Source organism: Alnus glutinosa, chromosome 6 (genome assembly GCF_958979055.1).
Source record: "Alnus glutinosa chromosome 6, dhAlnGlut1.1, whole genome shotgun sequence".
Taxonomy (NCBI): domain Eukaryota; kingdom Viridiplantae; phylum Streptophyta; class Magnoliopsida; order Fagales; family Betulaceae; genus Alnus; species Alnus glutinosa.
Genome location: NC_084891.1, coordinates 22436441 through 22459246, shown reverse-complemented (window position 1 = coordinate 22459246; position 22806 = coordinate 22436441). Strand labels below are relative to the sequence as shown.

Here is a 22806-nt window from a genome sequence, read left to right as displayed (position 1 = left end):
GACTTCAAGGCTAATAAAGGCGGCCCACCCAGCCTGTAACATAGGTCATCCGCACGCAGCCATATTCCCCACTTTTTGTCGGCATTGTCTTCATTTAGGCGGTATTCAAATTTCCGGTCACAGGCATTCTAACCATGATAAATCCTTCCAGGCTGTACTGGGATTTCACCACACTGGAACAAAAAGGATTTTCACCAAGGACCATGAAAGCATTCATCCCAGATTGATTTCCATTCTCAAATTTTGGTGGACTTTAAGGCAATCTTACACACAATACAAACTGCAACGAAAAAATAAACTCCAAAAACGAAAAACCACAATAAAGACAGAGGACTACTCCTCAATCCCAAAACAAGACAAGAAAGCAACTACATTCTCCTCTAAGAGATGAAAAACACCCTAAGAGAAAAAAAAAACACCCTACCGGTTTTGAAAAACAAGTACCCAAAACACCATGGGAGGAGGGAAGCATCGTGCTTCCCTTTTTCTCAACACGAGGCTCTGATTCCTTCGCTCTCTGCTCTCGGGTTCGAGAGAGGTCCCTCACATCTTATTCAATTACAACCCACTCTTTATAACTCTCGATTTTTCTCTTTTTCTCCCTTTTTAAGCCTTATTTGAAAGATTGGTCATATTATCAATTAAAAATAAAATGTTAAAAGAACCTAAATATAAAAAACTAATTAATTATTTTGCATCCTAAAAAGCGAGAAGAGTACTTTTTTAAAAAAATATGTAGTATACAACTTTAAATAAATATTTAACTTTTAAATATAATTAAAAGCCTCACTTAAACTCATCGCCTCATGCCTCAAAATTTATTAAACGGACTCTGAGATCGATGTGTGAAATATATCACCAAAACAAAATGTGGTTTTAACGATGAGTCCAATCAACGGCAACACTAGGTTCCTCACTAAAAGACAAGAAAGTCTGGCTTATAGTGACGACACTAGGTTCATGTCTAAAAGTTGTTGATAATATTACAGCCTGAAATATTCCCTCGTAATATAAAAATCTTTACTAATTAAACCCGATTAAACAATAAAAATAATTTATATATATATAAAGAAAATAAGAATGCAACTTTCTTTCGAATAACACTGACCACAAAAAATAACAGAAATTTATTTATTTAAAAAAAAAAATTAAAATAAAAAAAAAAACCAGTTTTTATTAAAATAAAAAAAAAAACGAAAAAGTACAATTTATTTTAAAAGAAAAAAAAAACTGAAAATTATTATTTTTCTTTTTTAAAAATATAAAAAATAGTTTTAAATTTTTTTTTTATTTTTTGGAATAAATTATTTTTTATTTTTTTAATAATTTTTTTTAGTTTTATTTTATTTTAATAATTTTATGAAGGACATTTTTGACATTAGGGGGAGATTGAAATTTTTTGATAATTTAGGGGGTACATTGACAATAAAGTGATAGTTTGAGTGGGTTATATATACTTTTCACACACACAGATATATATATATATATATATATATATATATATATATATAATGTATGATTAAAGAAGCCAAAGGTACGTAACAAAGACGAGGATACTGCTCGGATGTTAATGGTACTTAATTAGTACTTACTACTGTCTCAGCAGAAAAGTGGATAAACAATTGGGAGCTCATAAACACTATTTGTTATTCATAGAATTCAAGGGGACATTATATTTTGTCCAATTTAAACATAATATTAATTTCAGGAGAAATCCTTAACTATGGATATGACATCAATTTCGCATTCAATGAACAAAAACCATCACCCACCAAGTAGCCCTTTGATTCGTTCTGGAGATCTCTCTTTAACAAAAACTCGTGGAAACCACAACCGACATTTTGGGATCAGAGAACCAGTTCTCCTCTGTAAGGTAAGAATTTGTCATATTATTAGATTTTCTTAGATTGGTTTTTCATGTAAATTTTCAGGAGAATTTTCTTATGTTCTGCATGGTCGAAAAGAAATGAAGGTTAAGAGCATATTTTTGTGAAAGTCAAGATCGAGAACAGACCTGTCTTTTCAAGATGATTGCTATTGAGTTGGTCCCTTATTCGAACCTTGTATTTTGCGTACAATTTTCTGTTGGGAAGAAGAATTTCTGAACCATCTAACGTGAGATAGAGAGACAAGTATGTGCCCGCTCCTGTTTTATTTCCCTCCGGATAGAGAAACAAATTCCTGTATCCAAATTATAAAGAAAAATGTTGTAAACTAACAGAATAATTAAAGCTGTAATTGAGAGTGTTGTAGAAGAGCAAAACGCCAATCGTGCATACCATCCTCGCCCTTCCACAGTGAATTGATCAGAGAAATAAACTTCATCTTTCAAGGTCGTATAGTTGTCAATCCTCCAAGTGAAATAATTAGGTTGAGGTTGATTTACCATCGACAAAATCTCCCCTCTACAAGTACCTTTAATGACAAAAACTTCCACCCCAAAGATACACGTGTCATCAACAAGATAACCATTTGATGAATCATTGAGAGTATCATGGGAAAGTAACTGGGCGAATCCCCTTTCAGTCATCAGCTTATGAAAGCGTCTTGATCTCCCATTTGCATCTGAGTTGTTGAGGTTCACAAGCAATTTGTATATAAAAAGCCAAGCTCGCATTAAACTTAAGCACAAGCCTAGGTTTTGGGCGAATTAAGCTACGTACCTTGAATAGTGAGGTACTTGTCTCGGATTTGATCAAACACAAAGAATCTTATGTGCACGTTAACCACCCAGCCAAGTGGAAAAGCATCGGTAGCTGCTATTGCCAAGTATAGAGAGATGTGACCGTTCCCATTGTTATTCTTATTCCCATTTGGATAGAGTACCAATCTCCTAGACATGGAAACAAAAATGCTCGATCATATTTTTCTATTCTAAAAAATAAAAAAGAAAGCAACAAGTGAAAGGAGAAGCGGACTTCTAAAAAATACAAGTATGCAGACAACAGAGGACAAAACAAACTGATCCTCAAATCAAACGCCAACTACAAGCAAGATGTTTTTTCTAAATCTTTTGGAGTTTTATTCTTTTGGAGACTTGCTTGCAAAAGATTTAGAAAAAAAATCTTGCTTGCAGTTGGCGTTTGATTTGAGGATCAGTTTGTTTTGTCCTCTGTTGTCTGCAGACTTGTATTTTGTTTCTTTTGAGGCACAGCTTGTGCTGTCCTTTGTTGTCTGCAGACTTGATTTTTTGTTGCTTGTTTCTGTGTTGGTTCCTATTGCTGTTTGTAGTAGTGGGCTGGTGGCTGTTGTTTATTCTCTTGTTGAGAATTTTAGTTCCAGTTTTTTCATGAATGTTGTAAATTGATGAGTTTGGTTTTATGAAAGTTTTTATTCATCCAAAAAAAAAAAAAAAAAAGTTGAGAATTGTTTGCAGTACATGCAAGAAACAGTCATCTTTGATATGTGATAATAATAGCATCATCTGCTATTGGCCTCTCTGTTTTTTTTTTTTTTTCCTAAATCTTTTGGAGAGGGAGAGAGACTGACATGTAGCATGTTAGTTTATGGAAGATGAACATGAAGATAAACATGAAGATGAAGTAGGAAGATGAAAAGCATAGAGAGAGCTACGTGCGTTCGAGAAACCGAGAAAGAACAAATGCAGATAATTATTATTATTTTTTTAAAAAAAAAAAAAGAAAAAAAAAAGAGGAATGACCTGGGAGGTTTAAATGAGTTTTTCAATTAAAGAAATGTCACATCAGACTGCCACATCAGTTTGTAAGGTTCTCTTAGTAAAACTTTAAGTACCCCTAGCATTTCTCTTTTCTCGAAGCACGCTTTGGATCAGTTATTGTGTGGCACACAAAAACAAGAATTAATTCATTCTCATTGAACAAACTTCCAAGTGAGGAGGCTTCGGAAAAGAATGTAGTGATCATGCGATGGACAGAAAAGTTGAATGCCTTTTAAGACTATATATTCTTTTCCTATACCACAGGTACAACCTATTATAAAAATAAAAACTCAGAGAATAAAAAATAAATTTTACAAACCACATTGAGCAATTAGGTATTTAACCCGAAAAATAACCACATGCGCTGCTGAGCCTCCACGCATCCCTTCACCTATAAGAGGGGAACTATTTGAGGAAGCAACGTCATACAACTCCTTCGGAATTGTTGCCGTCAAAAGTACCCCACCATCGCCATCCACCAAGGACGCAAGGATCACATCGCTAGAATCCCAAGTCCCGGATGTGGATCCCAATTGTGAAGTTTTGCGGCACTTAGGTTTCCATGGTTTCAGGACCTAGGTCATCACCCCTAGCCTACTGACCTGATTTTCCTCCCACTCCATCGCTACGCTCACTAGGGAAAGTGGTCGTCGCTGTCGCCTTTTTGCCTGCCGGAGCAGAGGACTTCAAGGCTAATAAAGGCGGCCCACCCGGCCTGTAACATAGGTCATCTGCATGCAGCCATATTCTGGTCACAAGCATTCTGACTATGATAAATCCTTCCAGACTGTACTGGGATTTCACCACACTGGAACGAAAAGAATTTTCTCCAAGGACTGTGAAAGCATTCATCTCATATATATTTCCATTCCCATATTTGGGTGGACTTTAAAGCAATCTTACACACAAAACAAACTACAACGAAAAAATAAACTCCAAAAACGAAAAACCACAAGAAAGACAGAGAACTAGTCCTCAATCCCAAAACAGGACGAAAAAACAACTACATTCTCCTCTAAGAGATGAAAAACACCCTAAGAGAAAAGAAAAAAAACACCCTACCAATTTCGAAAAACAAGTACCCAAAACACCATGGGAGGAGGGAAGCAGTGCTTCCCTCCTTCTCAACACGAGGCTCTGATTCCTTCGCTCTCTGCTCTCGGGTTTGAGAGACGTCCCTCACATCTTATTCAATTACAACTCACTCTTTATAACTCTCAATTTTTTTCTATTTCTCCCTTTTAAGCCTTATTTGAAAGATTGGTAATATTATCAATTAAAAATAAAAAGTTAAAAGAACCTGAATATAAAAAACTAATTAATTATTTTCCATCCTAAAAAACGAGAAGAGTACTTTTTTAAAAAAATATGTAGTATACAACTTTAAATAAATATTTAACTTTTAAATATAATTAAAAGCCTCACTTAAACTCATCGCCTCACGCCTCACGCCTCAAAATTTATTAAGCGGACTCTGAGATCGATGTGTGAAATATATCACCAAAACAAAATGTGGTTTTAACGATGAGTCCAATCGACGGCAACACTAGATTCCTCACTAAAAAACCATGAAGTCTAGCTTATAGTGACGACACTAGGTTCATGTCTAAAAGTCGTTGATAATATTACAGTCTGAAATATTCCCGCGTAATATAAAAATATTTACTAATTAAACCCGATTAAACAATAAAAATAATATATATATACAAAGAAAATAAGAATGCCTCTTTCTTTCGAATAACACTGACAATTTAGAACAACGTACATAAAAGCGATCCTAGTGAAGTCGTCAAACAGACAAAATCACCAAAATCAGACGATTTTGCTCAAAATCTCGTCTCCAACGAGCTCGTCGCCTCTACAGTAAAATTGATGATTGTCAGAAACCCTCGTCTGATGAGACAAGGGCAAAGTCGATCGCATGTTGTTATTTTGCATTTGTTTATTCTATTTTCACGGGGAAGGTCATTGATGAGCAGATGATCAACACCAAAAATATCACAGGGGAGACACACAACCGGAAATCACAGGGGAGACACAGCCGAAATATCACAGCAAACACACAAGAAACACGATCGGCCGGAACAGGGACATCAATACCAAAAATACACACGGTTCATTAAAACCCATTAATCAATAATAATCCAAATAAAAAACACAAGAAATTACTTTAAGAATTTTCTGTTTAATCACAGAAAATTCACCAAAAAGTTATCTCTCAACTCACCGGAAAACACCCATCGGAAACCCACTGGAATTGCCATGATTTTCACCGGAAAATCACCTCACATCCACCGAAGATGGGTTTCTGGCCGACAACCCATGGACGTGGGTCTCTGGGTTCGTCGGATTGCTACGGGTCCTCCACGAATGGGCTGGGTCTCTCAAGTCCCAGGTCTCCTAGAAAATGGGCTTCGATTGGTCACAGGTTCCAAAGTGATTTCTCCGGAAATCACTCCACAGGCCACCGATCGTCGTACCTCCTGCTCCTCCAACGACAATCCATAGAACCCACCGGAAATCGGCGCCTCTGGACGGTCGGATCTTCTCCGGTTCTATCTCCCAATCTCTCGGGTCTGATCTCTCCCGGTGTGCTCTCTCCCTTGATCTCAATCTCTCTCTCTCTCTCTCTCACTATCTCACTGTCTCTCAGTGTGGAGAGCAAAGAAGGAAGAGGAATTAGATTAGAGAAAGAAGAAGAAAATAATAGAAGTGTGCGTGAGAGAAGGGAAGAGAAAAAAAAAAAAAAAAAATGGAAAGGGAGGTATGAATTCTAGAACAGCCCAGAAAAAGTGGTTAGTTGAAAAGTTAGTAAAAAACAGTATTTATTTTAAAGTAGAGAATATTTAGAAGTTTTGAAAATTAAATAGCTAAAATAACAAAAGTGATATTTTTAGTTAAAATTTGCTGAAATTTTGACAACTTCATTACAGCTGCTCTAAGATCTCCTATTTACCCATCAATGGACCACAAGAAGCAAGCCAAATCCGATGGCAAAATTCAATGTCAAATGATAAAATATAAGAATGCCACATTGTATCGAATTCAGGATCTGGAAAAATTAAGTATTGATTTATTGTTGCATAATTAAGAGCTATAAAAATCCCAATACTCTCTCCAACGATGCAAAAATATAAACAAAATCATATTCATATATAAGGAGGTCTACTAGAATAAAGGGCTCACATGCAATATTTATCGTAAAATCTATGCAGCAACTTAATTTCTTAATTTTACTTTTTTATTTTTTATTTTTATTTTTTGAGCCTTGCATCAAAAAATAAAAGTGATTCAAGACCCTTCTTGTCCTTGTTGCAGTTTAGCAGTTGAAACTGTTATTCACTCTTTGTGGTCTTGTCCGGCAGCAGAAGATGTTTGGGGAGATCATTTTTCTTGTTTTAAAAAATGCAGCTCTTTACAAATATGTTTTGTGCATCTATTGGATTATTGTTTTCGAAATTATGATAAGGAAAAGGTGGAGCTACTGCTTGTGGTTGCAAGGAATATTTGGTTAAGAAGAAATTCTCTTCTTTTTGAAGAGTGTTTTCTTCCTCCGAGAAGAATTTGGGAGGAGTTCATTTCTTTTTTGGAAGATTATAGATTGTGCATTCAGGGAGAGGAGAATGATGCTAGGGCTTCTAGTGATGTGGTTCCTTCTATTCCTGAGGTTTGGTGTCCCCCTCCTACTAACTATTTCAAAATAAATTGGGATGCATCCGTTGATTCAAGGAGAAATTATATTGGCCTTAGTTTAGTAGCGAGAGACAGTAGGGGAGAGTGCGTTGGTGCAAAATGTGCTTGCCTTTTTGTGAAACGTGATTCCAGAATTGCCTTTTTGCCGGCATCGTCTTCATTCCGGTGGTGTTCGGATTTTCGGTCATAGGCATTCTGACCATGATAAATCCTTCCAGACTGTATTGGGATTTCACCACACTGGAACAAAAAGGATTTTCACCAAGGACCGTGAAAGCATTCATCCCATATTAGTTTCCATTCCCAGATCTGGGTGGACTTTAAGGCATTCTTACACACAACAAACTGCAACGAAAAAATAAACTCCAAAAACGAAAAACCACAACAAAAACAGAGAACTACTCCTTAATCTCAAAACAGGACGAGAAAACAACTGCATTCTCCTCTAAGAGATGAAAAACACCCTAAGAGAAAAAAACACCCTACCAGTTTCGAAAAGTAAGTACCCAAAACACCATGGATTGTGCTTCCCTCCTTCTCAACATGAGGCTCTGATTCCTTCGCTCTCTGCTCTTGGGTTCGACAGGTCCCTCACATCTTATTCAATTACAACCCACTCTTTATAACTCTCGATTTTTCTCTATTTCTCCCTTTTTAAGCCTTATTTGAAAGATTGGTCATATTACCAATTAAAAATAAAATGTTAAAAGAACCCGAATATAAAAAACTAATTAATTATTTTGCATCCTAAAAAGCAAGAAGAGTACTTTTTTAAAAAAATATGTAGTATACAACTTTAAATAAATATTTAAATTTTAAATATAATTAAAAGCCTCACTTAAACTCATCGCCTCATGCCTCAAAATTTATTAAGTGGACTCTGAGATCGATGTGTGAAATATATCACCAAAACAAAATGTGGTTTTAACGATGAGTCCAATCGACAGCAACACTAAATTCCTCACTAAAAAACCATAAAGCCTAGCTTATAGTGACGACACTAGGTTCATGTCTAAAAGTCGTTGATAATATTACAGCTTGAAATATTCCGGCGTAATATAAAAATCTTTACTAATTAAACCCGATTAAACAATAAAAATAATTTATATATATATATATACAGACACAACAAAAAAATAAGAATGCCACTTTCTTTCGAATAACATTGACCATTTAGAATAACGTACATAAGATCTCCTATTTACCCTCCAACAAACCACTGGAGGGGAATCGAATCCGATGGCAAAATTCAATGTCAAATGATAAAAATATAAGAATGCCACATTGTATCGAATTCAGGATCTGGGAAAAGTATTGATTTATTGTTGCATACTTAAGAGCTATAAAAGTCCCAATACTCTCCCCAATGATGCAAAAATATAAACAAAATCATATTCATATATAAGAAGGTCTACTAGAATAAGGGGCTCACATGAAATATTTATCGTAAAATCTATGCAGTAACTTAATTTCTTAATTTTACTTTTTTAATTTTTTTTATTTTTTGACCCTTGCATCACCAGTAGTACTAAAATCAATGATCAAAGATCTCAGTGATCGAAGAAAGATTGGTGCATGGCAGGTAAAATGTCAAATAAGTACGGAAACTATGTATATATATAATGTATAATGTATAATTAAAGAAGCCAAAGGTACGTAAGAAAGACGAGGAGACTGCTCGGATGTTAATGGTACTTAGTACTTACTACTTTCTCAGCAGAAAAGTGAAACAATTGGGAGCCCATAAACACTTTTTGTTATTCATAAAATTCAAGGGGACATTATAGTTTGTCCAATTTAGACATAATATTACTTTCAGGAGAAATCCTTGACTACGGATATGACATCAATTTTGCATTCAATGAACAAACGATCACCCACCAAGTAGCCCTTTGATGCGTTCTGGAGATCTCTCTTTGACAAAAACTCGTGGAAACCATTACTGACTTTGGGATCAGAGAACCAGTGCTCCTCTGTAAGGTAAGAATTTGTCATATTATTAGATTTTCTTAGATTGGCTTTTCATGTAAATTTTCAGGAGGATTTTCTTATGTTCTGCATGGACGAAAAGAAATGAAGGTTAAGAGCATATTTTTGTGAAAGTCAAGAGAACAGACCTATCTTTTCAAGATCATTGCTATTGAGTTGGTCCCTCATTCGCAGCTTGTATTTTGCGTACAATTTTCTGTTGGGAGGAAGAATTTCTGAATCACCCAACATGAGATAGAGAGACAAGTATGTGCCCGCTCCTGTTTTATTTCCCTCCGGATAGAGAAGCAACTTCCTATATTCAAAATATAATGATAAAGGTTGTAACCTATAGCAGAACAAGTAAAGCTGTAAGTGAGAGTGATATAGATGAGCAAAACGCCAATCGTGCATACCATCTTCGCCCTTCCACAGTGAATTGCTCAGTGTAATAAACATTATTTTTCCAGGTCGTATAGTTGTCAATCCTCCAAGTGAAATAATTAGGTTGAGGTTGATTTACCATCGACAAAATCTCCCCTCTACAAGTACCTTTAATGACAAAAACTTCCACCCCAAAGATACACGTGTCATCAATAAGATAACCATTTGATGAATCATTGAGAGTATCATGGGAAAGTAACTGGGCGAATCCCCTTTCAGTCATCAGCTTATGAAAGCGTCTTGACCTCCCATTTGCATCTGAGTTGTTGAGGTTCACAAGCAATTGTATATAAAAAGCCAAGCTCGCATTAAACTTAAGCACAAGCCTAACATTCTCGCAGTAAAAACTAAGTTTTGGGTGAATTAAGCTACGTACCTTGAATAGTGAGGTACTTGTCTCGGATTTGATCAAACACAAAGAATCTCATGTGCACGTTAACCGCCCAGCCAAGTGGAAAAGCATCGGTAGCTGCTATTTCCAAGTATAGAGAGATGTGACCGGTCCCATTGTTATTCTTATTACCATTTGGGTAGAGTACCAATCTCCTAGACATGGAAACAAGAATGCTCATGATATTTGTCTATTCTAAAAAATACAAAAGAAAGCAACAAGTGAAAGGAAAAGCAGACTCCTGAAGATGCATGTACCATTGATAGCCGCCAACTGCAAACTGGCCTGAGTGACATTTTTCCTCCTTCATCCCTAACAGTAATGAGAAATTTTTGATTTGAAATGTATAATGATCATGAGCTGGTGGAACATCTGTATTTGATCGTACGATTCCTGAGATAAAAATGTATAAAAGAAATTGGATTAAAAAAGTATAAAGTTAATCAGTCTGACATTTTTCTTAATAGTTTTTAGGAAAAACTTCACTTAAAACTTCAACGGAATGATTTTGTTACTGATTTTTTTTTTTCAAAGACTGAATTAAAGACCTAATTTCATGATATTTCAAAAATGGAAACAAAAACAAAAAATAAATAAATAAATAAATAAGAGAGACACGTTGATGGAAGAGAACAGGAAAGATAACAAAACTTGAGTATTTTCTTTTAAAATAATAACTTCAAACTTTAAAAAGTGTCAATTTAGTGTATATATTTTTCAATTTTTTTTAATTTCAACCTTTCGTTAGAATTTTTTGTTAAATTTTGTCAAAATTCTTAAAGTGCTGGTCAAAATTTAACAGAATTTACAAAAATACACTTGCCTGAATCTTTGAAAATTGTTATAAATTTTTTTAAAAAAAAAAATACATAGGTATTTTAGAAATTTTGATAGAATTTAACAGATAATTTTAACGGATGATTGAGATTTAAAAAAAAATTAAAAGATATATGGATATGACACTTTTTAAAATTTGAAGTTATGATTGAAAAAAGTGATGAAAGATAAAAAATTGTAAGTGAAGTTTTCCTAATTTTTATGTTCAATCAAAGGCAAGAGGGTTGGGCAGTAGAGGAATTTCTCAAAGTTGGAAATGAGAGAGAGTATACCACTTTCATCATTGTCGACAGCAGGGTGAGGATGGTAACTTTCACCTTCCATGTCCTTCTTTTGAATTCTTCTTTCTCACGGTGGTCCTATGCTCCTATGTAAAGCAGAACGGCTACCTTTTTTGTGAGCCTTGAGGAAGATGAATTAATGACTCTATTTCTCTCAATCGATCGGATGAAACAATAACTTTTAAGCTTCCTCCTCTAATTAACTTGGTCGAATTATTATTCTTATATATCGACGAAATATGAATATATTCAATTAGTTTCTTTACTTTGTAGGATATTTTTCTCAAAGCACGCTTTGGATCAGTTATTGCGTGGCACACAAAAACAAGAATTAATTCTTTCTCATTAATGAACAAACTTCGAATTAAGTGAGGCTTCGGAAAAGAATGTAGTGATCATGCGATGGCCGGACGGAAAAGTTGAATGCCTTTTAAGACTATATATTCCATGAAGAAAAGCAAAAGTTTTCATTTGATCATTCCAACGCTATAAATACCCAAATTGTCTGTAAATATATTCAAGCCATCATATGACTATATATATTCAATTAGTTCTTCTGCAAAATTATATGGAATTTAACGATGGCCATCTAATCAAAACTTATTATGATGTTAAAGGGGTTAAAAAAAAATTGAATCAAGCTAGAGCATTCTGATGTTACTTCAATTTCATTTGTCGGAAAAATTATAAAGATAATATAGTAGAGAAAAAATGAAGGCAAAGGTATTTTATTCTCTTTCTAAATGTTAAGGTAGTTGATAAAATAGAAATTTGTAGGAGAAAATAAAGAAGCTATGGGATGTGTCTTTGCCTATGACCAAAATGTCGTATTTATAGTGATTATAGACGCATCTAACGGTTCAAGATTTGTTGATCCAATGGTCACGAATTGTAATCAACAAATCCAAAGTTTTTTTATTCACAATTCGACCATTATTCAATTCAATAGTATTATTTAAATTTTGAAAAGAAAAAAAAATCCCAATGTCCAGATTTTCCATGAATCTCTCTGATATCCACGAATTCTTCTCTCACATCATGTTGAAAGTTGCATTGTTAAAAAAAAAAATATTAATTGTTGGTACAGTTTCCGGTATGGCCGTGATAGTTCACTCCTTTCCAATGATCTTGTCCTCCTATTGTTGCAGAAACAAAGAAGATGAAGAGAACACGTCGAGGGTTGGCCGGCGTTTCTCCCTTCGATGCCTAAGTCAGTCCTTAAGTGTATAGCATGCGCAAGTGTAATAATAGCAGTTCCCTTCATACCTGAGGTTTTGGCCTATTTATAGGTTCAGTGACAAATACCTTCATCACCTTAAGGTTACGTCTCTTTCTTCTCCCTTAACCTAGGAGTGCTGCCAGAATCCAACCTCAACTAGGAGTCGTCCACCTTCCAAACCGGGATTCTTCCCTTAATAGTCTCAAGGCGAAATTCACGGAGGTAAATCCGAGATTAATGCCAATCTCGGATTTTTAGGGGCGGGGCACGATTCCAAAATATTCAGGATCGCATATAACGAACTCCCAATCAACTATATTAGTCCCGGGACAATACCTTCCCGGGATTCTTGGATACCTATCTTTGTTGGCTCATATCTAGTGGGCCTCAGGCCCATATTTCCACATGAGCTAATCTCGGCTAAAAGGCTTGTAGCTCCCGACGTGGGCTAGGTCAAGTGGGATTATTCCCAATAGTTACCCCCCAAATTCTCTTATCCGAGCTTGGGATTCGGATAATGGGAATTCTCGCAATTCTTATGATCTGGGTCTCGATTTTTCCTGGGGCTTCAAATAATTTGTACCAGGGCTGCAAGCAACTTGTCGCTTCTTCATACAACGTGACATGATGACACTCACATGTGAACACTTCAAATTCCAACCAGCTGCAACCCTTAGGACTCCACGTCTGTAACGTCAACAGGGACACACGTCCAATAGTTAGTGGTCCAGTCGTAGGTCATGATGAGCTGTCTCCATACTTCACGTGTTGCCCGACCCATCTGACATTCCAGTTGTTACGGTTCTCGTTGTACGACGTTCTGGGTTTTTACCCGACATATTCAATGATTACCCGCCGCCATCCATTGTATTGTTGCCACGTGTCCCGGGAGTTAAACGGACACCTCTCAATGAGCTGACCCTATACCTCAAATGTCGCCCGACTCTTGACATTCCGGCCATTGCGCCTATGAATGACGCCACGATCTGAGTCTCTGCCCTAGGTAATAAATTTCAACCATTGAGCCACTGCCACATGCCCCAGAGATTTCTAATATAAATACCCCTCTCCTACTTCTCGGAATCCTCTCCTTCATTTGCGCCTTTACTTTCAAAAAATTTCTCTCTCCTCCCTCAAGCTCCCCAACTCAACCTCAATTCATCAGCAACAATGTTTCCAAGTACTCAGTGGCAGACGAGGCCTTCCTCTGCTATAACTATGACATCCCGCTGTCCATGCTCCTCAACTTTCTCAGAAGTAACCAACACGTCTTCTCAGAGCCCGGCACTAGGGATATCTGTCTCCATAAGTGGATGCTCATGGCTGGCATCCACTTCCCCTTCTAGCCCATCGCCCAGGAGCTACTTTCCTATCTTCAATTGTCCCTGTTCCAGGTGTTGCCCAATGGGTGGAGGATATTCCTTGCCTCATACATGATATGGCCGAAGATCTACCCCGAGCATCTGATAAGGACTGAATGTTACACATTCAAGCCCCTTAATTCACATATGTTAATCTCTTAGTTTTGTTATAATTTAATGTTTTGTGTTTTTTTTTTTTTTTTTGTGTTTTATTGCATTTCATTGGTTTTGGAAGAAAAAGAACACAAAAATCCATCAAAAGTCAAAATCCAGCGCTTTGCAAATCATAGGCTCAAGCACACATCCATATGGACTCGAGCGCACACATTTTTAGCATAACAATGAAGTCGGCAGACCTGTTTTGGAAGGATTATAATCCTATTCAAACTCAATTTTGGTCTTATAGGCTGCACAAAATCATCTAGGGTTGTTCCTAAACTCTATAAATACGCCATTAAGTCTTTCAAAACAAACACACAAACTTTGAGAATGATCAAATGCTACTTCAAGAATGGTTTTCTCTAGTTTTTCTCTTTTTCCTTGATATTTTCTTATGAGGATAATTTTCATCCGAGTTATGTGTAGCTAATACTTTAGTTAGGGCTCAATTGAAGCCCTAATCATGTATATTTCAGGTTTTAATTTGCTCTGCTACAATTCATATATTGATGCTTAACTTGATTATTTTTGGTTTTATTGAATTCCTTATATGTATGTGCTTGAACATCATATGCATGTGATATGGATTTGTTATTTATGTCAATTTGGATGGCTAAGTCCTGGGCATAATAGAATAACGAAAGAACCCCACTACAGGTTCTTGGATTAATAAACATGAAAAACCGGATGTAGATGCCATGCTCTAGGCTTCATGTGTTTGTCAATCTTCATAGTTTTATGCTTTTTTTTTAAAGAATAACTTGGAAGATGCCATACTAAATCCTTTGAGAAAGAAAAGAATTAGAGTAGATGTCATGCCTAATTCGTTGCTTAGAGAGATCAATAGCCTAAGGATTAGATGCTACGCCCTTAGGTTGGCAAACATTAAGTATCATGTTATGATTGTAGCATTGTGTATATTATGATTCTTAATTGAGTTCGATTAGCGGTGAATATCGAAGCCCTACTTTCTTTTTATTATTTCAAATCAAAATTTTATCTCATCTCATTCAAGATATTTAATTAGAAAATTATCTTTAAGCATAATTTAAATCAATCCTCGTGGGAATGATCTCGTATTTACTTTTTATACTATTGTTTTAATCTTATGCACTTACGGGTAAAATGTACATTTATTTAACTATTTATTTATGTAGATATTTGCATAACAAGTTTTTGGCACCTTTGCTGGGGATGTCGTTTAATTATATTTAGAAGTTTTTCCTTTTATTTATCTATTTTTGCTTAATTTTTTTAAAAAAAATAATAATAATTAAAAAAAAATCTAATCTATTTTTCTAGAGTTTCTACAGAATTTTGATTCTGGTCTACAGTAGTGCGATCGAGTGCACATCTATATACGCTCATGCGGACCTCTTCCAGACAACAACACTAAAGCTGTTTTCCACAACTACAATATTTTTTGCCTATGAAAGGTTGTTGATCTCATAATTTCGACATCATTCCATACGATCCAGCGATTGAACACTTTATTCAACAACCTCGAAGACAAAGCGACAACTCCGAAACAAAAAAACATATTTGAAGTTGAGGAAAAGATGGCAGAAGCATGTGTAGAGAATCCGCCCGAGAGAAAGCCGATGAATAGTTCCTTCATACCCCAGAATCTAAACCAGCCATCGTGCATTGCTTTCCAACCAAATGTGCAAAGCAACTTTAATTTGTCTCCTCACCTTCTCAATATGGTTCCACACTATAGAGACACACCTACGGAGGATCCTTATCTACACATTTAGGACTTCTTTGACCTTTGCAAAACGCAAAACATTCATGGCTTAAACGCGGAAGGAGTCACGTTAATTCTCTTTCTTTTTTCCATGAAAGATAATCATAAGTTATAGTTAAATTCTTTAGCTGCAGAGTCTATTCACAATTAGGATGAGTTAGCCACAATGTTCTTGAAAAAGTTCTTCCCAGCCCAAAGAACTAGGCAATTGAGGAGAGAGATTAAAACCTTCCAACAAAAAGATGGAGACCTATTCTTTGAGGCGTGGGAGCACTTCAATGAGCTACTTCTAAAATGCTCACATCATAACCTATCTAAAGATGATCAGGTACAAGCATTTTATGAAGGTTTAAATGATTCTAACAAAAGTCTTATAGATTCAACTTGTGGAGGCATACTAAAGGAGAAGAATAGCTAGGAAGCCATAGAACTCTTTGAGACTTTAAGTAAGGACTCTCAACAATTCTCATCCCGAGTGAGGCAATGACTCAAAGGAAATGACATATATGAAGTGAATATAAATGGTGGAGTTCAAACTCAAATGGCTACTATGGAGAGAAAGCTGGATATGCTAGTAAAACACGACTACTCATAACATCGCTCCCATTCAACAGATTGCACAAATTGAGATATGTGTCATATGTTCTCATTTTGACCACACCACTGAGACTTGCCCCACGTCTTCATTTACAGATCAAGAGATTTGATGATCATTTCCTTAATTATATATATATATATATAATAAAAAAACCGGTTACCTGGTTATTAACCAGTTTTTTAAAATACTATAATCGATAACCGCAACCGAGTACCTGGTTATCTGGTTGTTCGGTTGCAGTTATTTTCGGTTTCCTAGTTTTCTCGGTTAGCGGTTATTGGTGTTTACCGGTTATTTATGGTTAATAACTGCCCCACTTGTACACCCCTAGTCGCACTATCGAAATCTGATAATTCAGTAGACGAAATTTGATTGTATAGAGTAAATTATTCTTTTGGCTTACTTCAGGAATCTCTGAATTCATTTTGATACTACACAGAGCAAATTGCAAATCAGATAAACCACTGAAACTAATTTTACATTTTCCCATCATTTAAAAGAACAATATTCCGGCGCTAATTAAATAGTTTTAAGAGACAACAACATGATTTGTTTGATATGAAGTATGAACTTATTAGGAAGGAGTTAGTGAATATAATAGTTTGTACTCTGCGTATTAATGAGGAGATTGTTTCGTCACTCATAGTCTCATACATACCAAATATATGTATATATATCAGCAACAAATCATGTTAATTATTGTTAAATCATCGCTAAAGTTTCTTAAGTTGCGCTTGAAGTTGCGATTTTGTAGAAAAAAAAAAAAAAAAAGTGTAATTTTAAACCAAATTACAGAAAATGAACCATTTGAAAATTGCGTTTTGGAAACGCAGGAAATTGATTTTTCAAATCCAATTGGGTGCTTTTTTGAAAACACAGAATTTTAAAAGACTAACCTGCGATTTTAAATGTCAAACTGCAATTTTGCCAAACACTTGACTGTATTTTTAAAAATCACTTTTTCAAATCGTACACTTTAAAATCGCTATTTTTAAATAGCACTTTTTGAAATCGTAAAACCAAACGGACCCTAATGATAATTTTCCAACACATTTTCGGATTTTTTTTTTTTGAATTGATGTTTGGGTACAATGGGCCAAGTTTTATTTTTTTGTTTTTTCCAACCCAACCAAACCCAACTCGTTACTCCATAATATCCAGATCCATTTGCAGTCCCGATTCCGGCCTACACCAAAACTGACGAAATTTGAGCCTTTTTTAACAAATATCAATTTATTGTGAAATCAAAAAAAAAAAAAAAATTACAAAACAAGATAAAGAAATTATGTGAAATTAGTTCTTCAAGAACTATGTATGATTATTGTATGTTATTGTGTGTTTTACATACTACTCAATACTCATTTTTATAGATATAGAATTATAATAAGAGGTTAAAGAATATGAAAAGGTAGGACATAAATCAAAATGTCACACATCAATATATTACATGAATTAATGTTACAGAAATTTTAAAAAAAAAATGACATTAGTGTGTAGAATTCTAAGAGATCGATGAAACTAAATGATCATTCCTTAAATGCATAAATGGATTCATACCACAATTGATATATTGCAAAAAGTAAGAAAATGAATCAAATTATTCATGTGAAAGGAACAAATATGAAAACTTAGTTCACACCAAAGTCAAACGATTGTGCATGTCTAACCAGAATGTTCCTTTTCTAAAAAGCGAGATTGACATTCGGAAAATATCTCAAAACATTGAAGTTAGTTTATTATAAAGACCGACTAATCGACCCCTTCATTAATTTATATTGTTCTTTATATATATATATATATATATATATAAAATCTATTAATTTAAATTGTTGAGGGTACTTAGGGGAACCCTAATAGAAGGAAAACAAATGTAGCACGTAAAATAGTTCCGAGCTTTTTATGGCATGTTTGGTTAACACAAATTTTTATTTTTATTTTTGAAATACATGTTTGGGTTGTTTTACTAAATTTGAATTCTACTAAAGTTTTATTCAACTTCTTTTAATTTTGTCTTTCTCTCAAAAAAAAAAAAAAAAAAAAAATCTTCATTGAAATCTAACTTACAAAATAATTAATGGCATATAATTGATATGTATGCTCGTAGCTTATGGCGCATGACCAAACTCTTGCCTAAAATAAAATGATGATAATAATCTATCCTATTGAATAATGACCCTAATTACCTTCCTTTTCCTTATCATATTTTTGACAAATATGAGATCCCAATGTCCAACGTTTTAGGCATGTGCACTCATGACTTACCTTTAGTATGAAAAGATATATAGATTCATCTAAATCTTGGTTGATTTGATAACTCAAAGATCCTCTAAATTATGAGTAATGCTATTCTCTTCATACTTATTTATTATAAATATTTTATATTGGTTGACGACTTGACGTCACGTATTTTTTTAAGTGGTTAAAATTAAAACGTCAAGTTAAATTGTTAATTAATATGAAATGAGCATGATTACTCACTCCTAAATTGCTATTGATTCCACATAATCATCTAAATCTTAATAGGAGTTTTTGGCATTTTAGTTCATATGTATCTAATTATCCAAAAAACAAATTCATGCAGTCAGGGCGAACCTAGCTTAACATGTGATCGAGAGGCCCTTGACAAGCCTACAAAATTTTAAATTCTTAATAAAAATACGATTTTCTATATTATGACCTCGGCAATAATGAGTACTTTTTCACACTCTTAGTTATAGCTTACTAAAGAAATTGCTAAAAATTTCATTACATATATGTTAATGAATGAATTGTATTATATGAAACACCGTCATTGAGCATAATTTGAAGGAGGTGCCAAATTTATTTATTTATTTCTTTTTTTAACATATCTATACCAAACTAGAAAACCAAATAATACCTTTTTGCTCTTGGATTATAGGTCTGCTATTAGGGGTTGGTGGGCACTTACCCACTTCCTTGTTCCTACTTCCCACCATCCACCAGTTTATGCCCAACCCTATGCACGACCGTATAAAGACAGATTAAGTTGGTCGTCGTAGTTGCAATTGTGTGGTTCTGGACCTAACAACATGCATCATCAAACACGTTTTTTTTTTTTTACTGCTTTTTGTTTAATTTTTTAATTAATTGTATAATTGTAATTTTATAATCACCGCATTTATTTATTGGATAAAAAATTAACGGAAGTCTCCACTTATAAATATTGATAACACAAGGTGTCAAATTCATCTAATCAATTTACAAAAAATAAAAAAAAAAAAAAAAAAAAAATATCTAATAAAAAAATTGAACTGTTAATACCAAAATAACACTGAAATACGGACACATTGTGACCCCTTTCTTTTTTCTTTTTTCTTTTTTCTTTTTTCTTTTTTCTTTTTTCTTTTTCTTTTTTTTTTTCTCTTTTTTTGAAAGACACGTTTCTCCAGCTGTGTCCCACCATTTGCCACGACTCCCAGCGCCAATTACCATGATTTTCCTCCTTTCACGTGTTTTTTTTTTTTTTTAGGTGCAATTAGCATGTCGGTTTGGATGTAGAAATTTTTGGAATCAGAATTTAATTTTAATTTATTGTGTGAATTTTGAAGTTTGATTTTGTAAAATAAAATTTGAAAAAATTGAATAAAATATTATTTATTTAAAAAAAAAGTAAAAAATAATCAATATTCTTTTTCATTGCCAAACGAAAATTATAAGAATCTTCGACAATTATTTGTTCGAAATTTAGAGAATTCGAACAGATGATTGTGAGATACTATTTATATAACTGACCTGATCAGATAAGTTGTTAGACAGCTCAATTTTTATTTGTTCAAGTAGATGAGGATCCCATAAGTGGTCTATCATAAACAACTGCCTGAATTTTTTTAAATTCGATCAAATAATTATAGAGGATCCAAGAATTCCGAATTTCACACTTTAAGGGTGCGTTTAAGATTGCGATTTCGTAGAGAAAAAGTGCAATTTTAAACCAAATCGCAAAAAATAAACTGTTTGGAAACTATTTTTAAAAAAAATTGCAATTTGAAAACGCAGAAAAGTGCTTATTCAAATCGCAGGTAATGGGGTGTTTTTTGAAAACGCAGTATTTTAAAAAGCTAACATGCGATTTTGTCAAACGCTTAACTGCGTTTTTAAAAATCACTTTTTTAAATTGAACATTTTAAAATCGCTATTTTTAAATCGCACTTGTTGAAATCGCAAATCCAAACGGACTCTAAATGCTTTAGGCGTGTATCCAATTCTAAAAACATCCAAAAACATAATAATCGAAGAATAAAAGAATGCCCAAAAATTAAAAATAAAACCCATGGCCCATATAATTTCCACAAGTAGCTTTCTAGTGAAGTAGCGACCTCACAAATTAAATTTCAAAATTTTTGGAGACATTAAGAAAATTACCACAAAAAAAAAAAAAAAAAAAAAAAAAAAAAAAAATGGGAAGGAGGGACATCAGACATGGGAGACTTGGAAACTAGTGAAGAAAAAACATCATATCATTTCATATTAAGACGTAAGAGGTTGCATTTACATTTTGAATCGCTTTCCTTCCTTCAATTCCTGTGTGGGAAAAAGAGAACATTATTTCACGCTTCAAAAGAAAATGCTCCGCAAAATACAACACAAAACATGTTGTTTAGAAAACAAACGTTGGACCCACAGGCGTAGGACCTACTTCTTTCGTTGCTTCTCTTGTTTTTCATTCAAAAGACGTGCTAAAATGCTACTACGGAAATGACGCCTCAATTATGCTCTTAATTAATAAGATGGAGAAAAAGTGGAAGGACATTCACATTGGGCTAAATAAATTTTATTTTTATTTTAGTTGAAATAATATTTTTTTATTATTATTATTTTAGTTATTCCCTTTTTCAAAGCAATTATAGTCGACTCTCTAGTTTTGTATTTTTCTTTATCTTATTTAAATATACTTTTTTAAGAATTTTTTTACTCTTTATTGAGAGCAGTGAAAATGTTAGAGATTCAAAAATACTTTATATATATTTGGTGAGCGAACAATTTTAACGACTCGCTAAATTTTTCTTCAAATAACTGAGCCGGATGCAATTCATTTTGTTCTTATTTTAACATTTCAACTAGCCAAAATAGCATTTGACTGAGCCGGATGCAATTCATTTTGTTCTTATTTTAACATTTCAACTAGCCAAAATAGCATTTGACTAACCGGATGAAAATGCTCTAAGAGGAGAGAGATACAAAAAGCAAATAATGATAAGTAGGGTGCAAAAAGAATCTATGGTTTCAAATACCATAGAAAATGATGTAAGAGCATCGATCTCCGGCAGAACTTTTAAATTGGTTATAATAGTTATATTTAACTATTATCGGATAATTTACCTCTCCAACAGAGCTTTCAAAATAAAAGTTTCTCAGTAGCAATTTAGACTAATATAATAATATTTAGAAAATGCGAAAGGTGAAAAATATAATTAAAAAAAACAATATTTAAATAAAGTAAATGGTGAAATAGATAGTATTGTTAGAATTTGTAATGAAAAATGAGTAACTAAAATAAAGAGAGGTTTTTTTAGCAGCTAAAATAACTCTTATTGATGAAGATGCTCTAAACAAAACGATTGATCAACTTTGATTAGTTGATAAAATATCATAAAACTGATTATAATTTAATTAAAATCAAAATATGATTGGGTTGAGTCATTTGTTGAAATGGTTACACTAGTATTTCAGCCTTAGATTCAAAATTGTAAATTGTATTTGAAGAAAAGACACTTTAAGAGCTCCTTATACACAATCCAAACGGCAAAATATTTATCTTCATTGATTTTGTTATGTTTTACAATTTTACATCATTGAAACAAAAGCTCTACGAATTGGGAATATTATAATTTTTTTTTTTTTAATTTGCTAATACTTAAACTCGGGTGTCATGAGTGCCTCACATGATCCTTTTTAATCCTTTCTTAGGGTAATTATTTTTTTTTAGGGTTAAATACATTTGACCTCCATGTAGTTTAACGTCTTTATTTTTTGTTTCATGTAGTTTATTTGGTATCACAGATAGTACATTGATTATGGCGAAAGGCGAAAATAGTACTTCCATTCAAAAATTGACGAAAGTCTATACCAACCCCTCTAAAAAAAAATTTATTTTATTTTTTTTGTGTTTATAGATATTTTCCAGGTTCATAGCCAGACTGCAGTGCAACGACGACACTTACTTTCACGGGCGCTTTCCCATAGACTTGTTTTAAACACCAAAAAGAGGCAGACAAAGAAAAGAAGAAAAGTAAGGGTACGTACAAAAGGATTTCTCATTTTTCACTTCATTATTGCCATAATTTTGGTACTTGGGGTTAATAACACTGCATTTTACATTTTATCTTACCAACTTAACTCTTTCACACACACAGCAGCAGCAACAACAAAAAAAAAAAAAAAAAAAAAATGGGATTTGCAAAACCTCAC

The 22806-nt window shown here is 33.8% G+C and overlaps 2 protein-coding genes and 1 non-coding gene across 3 annotated transcripts; all 3 read right to left on the bottom strand.

The window, feature by feature from the left end:
- Positions 1–1807: 1807 nt before the first annotated feature.
- Positions 1808–2841, bottom strand: LOC133871622 (uncharacterized). Its single transcript, XM_062309047.1, has 4 exons — positions 2664–2841; positions 2280–2565; positions 2015–2181; positions 1808–1866 (listed from the first exon to the last, which is right to left on the bottom strand). The coding sequence occupies exons 1-4, from the start codon at positions 2839–2841 to the stop codon at positions 1808–1810; spliced, it is 690 nt and encodes a 229-aa protein (XP_062165031.1).
- Positions 2842–9110: 6269 nt separating this feature from the next.
- On the bottom strand, positions 9111–11491 carry LOC133871941 (uncharacterized). Its single transcript, XM_062309415.1, has 6 exons — positions 11285–11491; positions 10433–10568; positions 10161–10330; positions 9757–10042; positions 9490–9656; positions 9111–9345 (listed from the first exon to the last, which is right to left on the bottom strand). The coding sequence occupies exons 1-6, from the start codon at positions 11334–11336 to the stop codon at positions 9188–9190; spliced, it is 969 nt and encodes a 322-aa protein (XP_062165399.1). The 5' UTR covers positions 11337–11491; the 3' UTR covers positions 9111–9187.
- A 4493-nt stretch (positions 11492–15984) lies between these two features.
- LOC133872097 (small nucleolar RNA R71) lies at positions 15985–16091 on the bottom strand. The gene has a single exon (XR_009900946.1). It is a non-coding gene; the product is annotated as a small nucleolar RNA R71 (small nucleolar RNA).
- Between the last annotated feature and the right edge of the window lie 6715 nt (positions 16092–22806).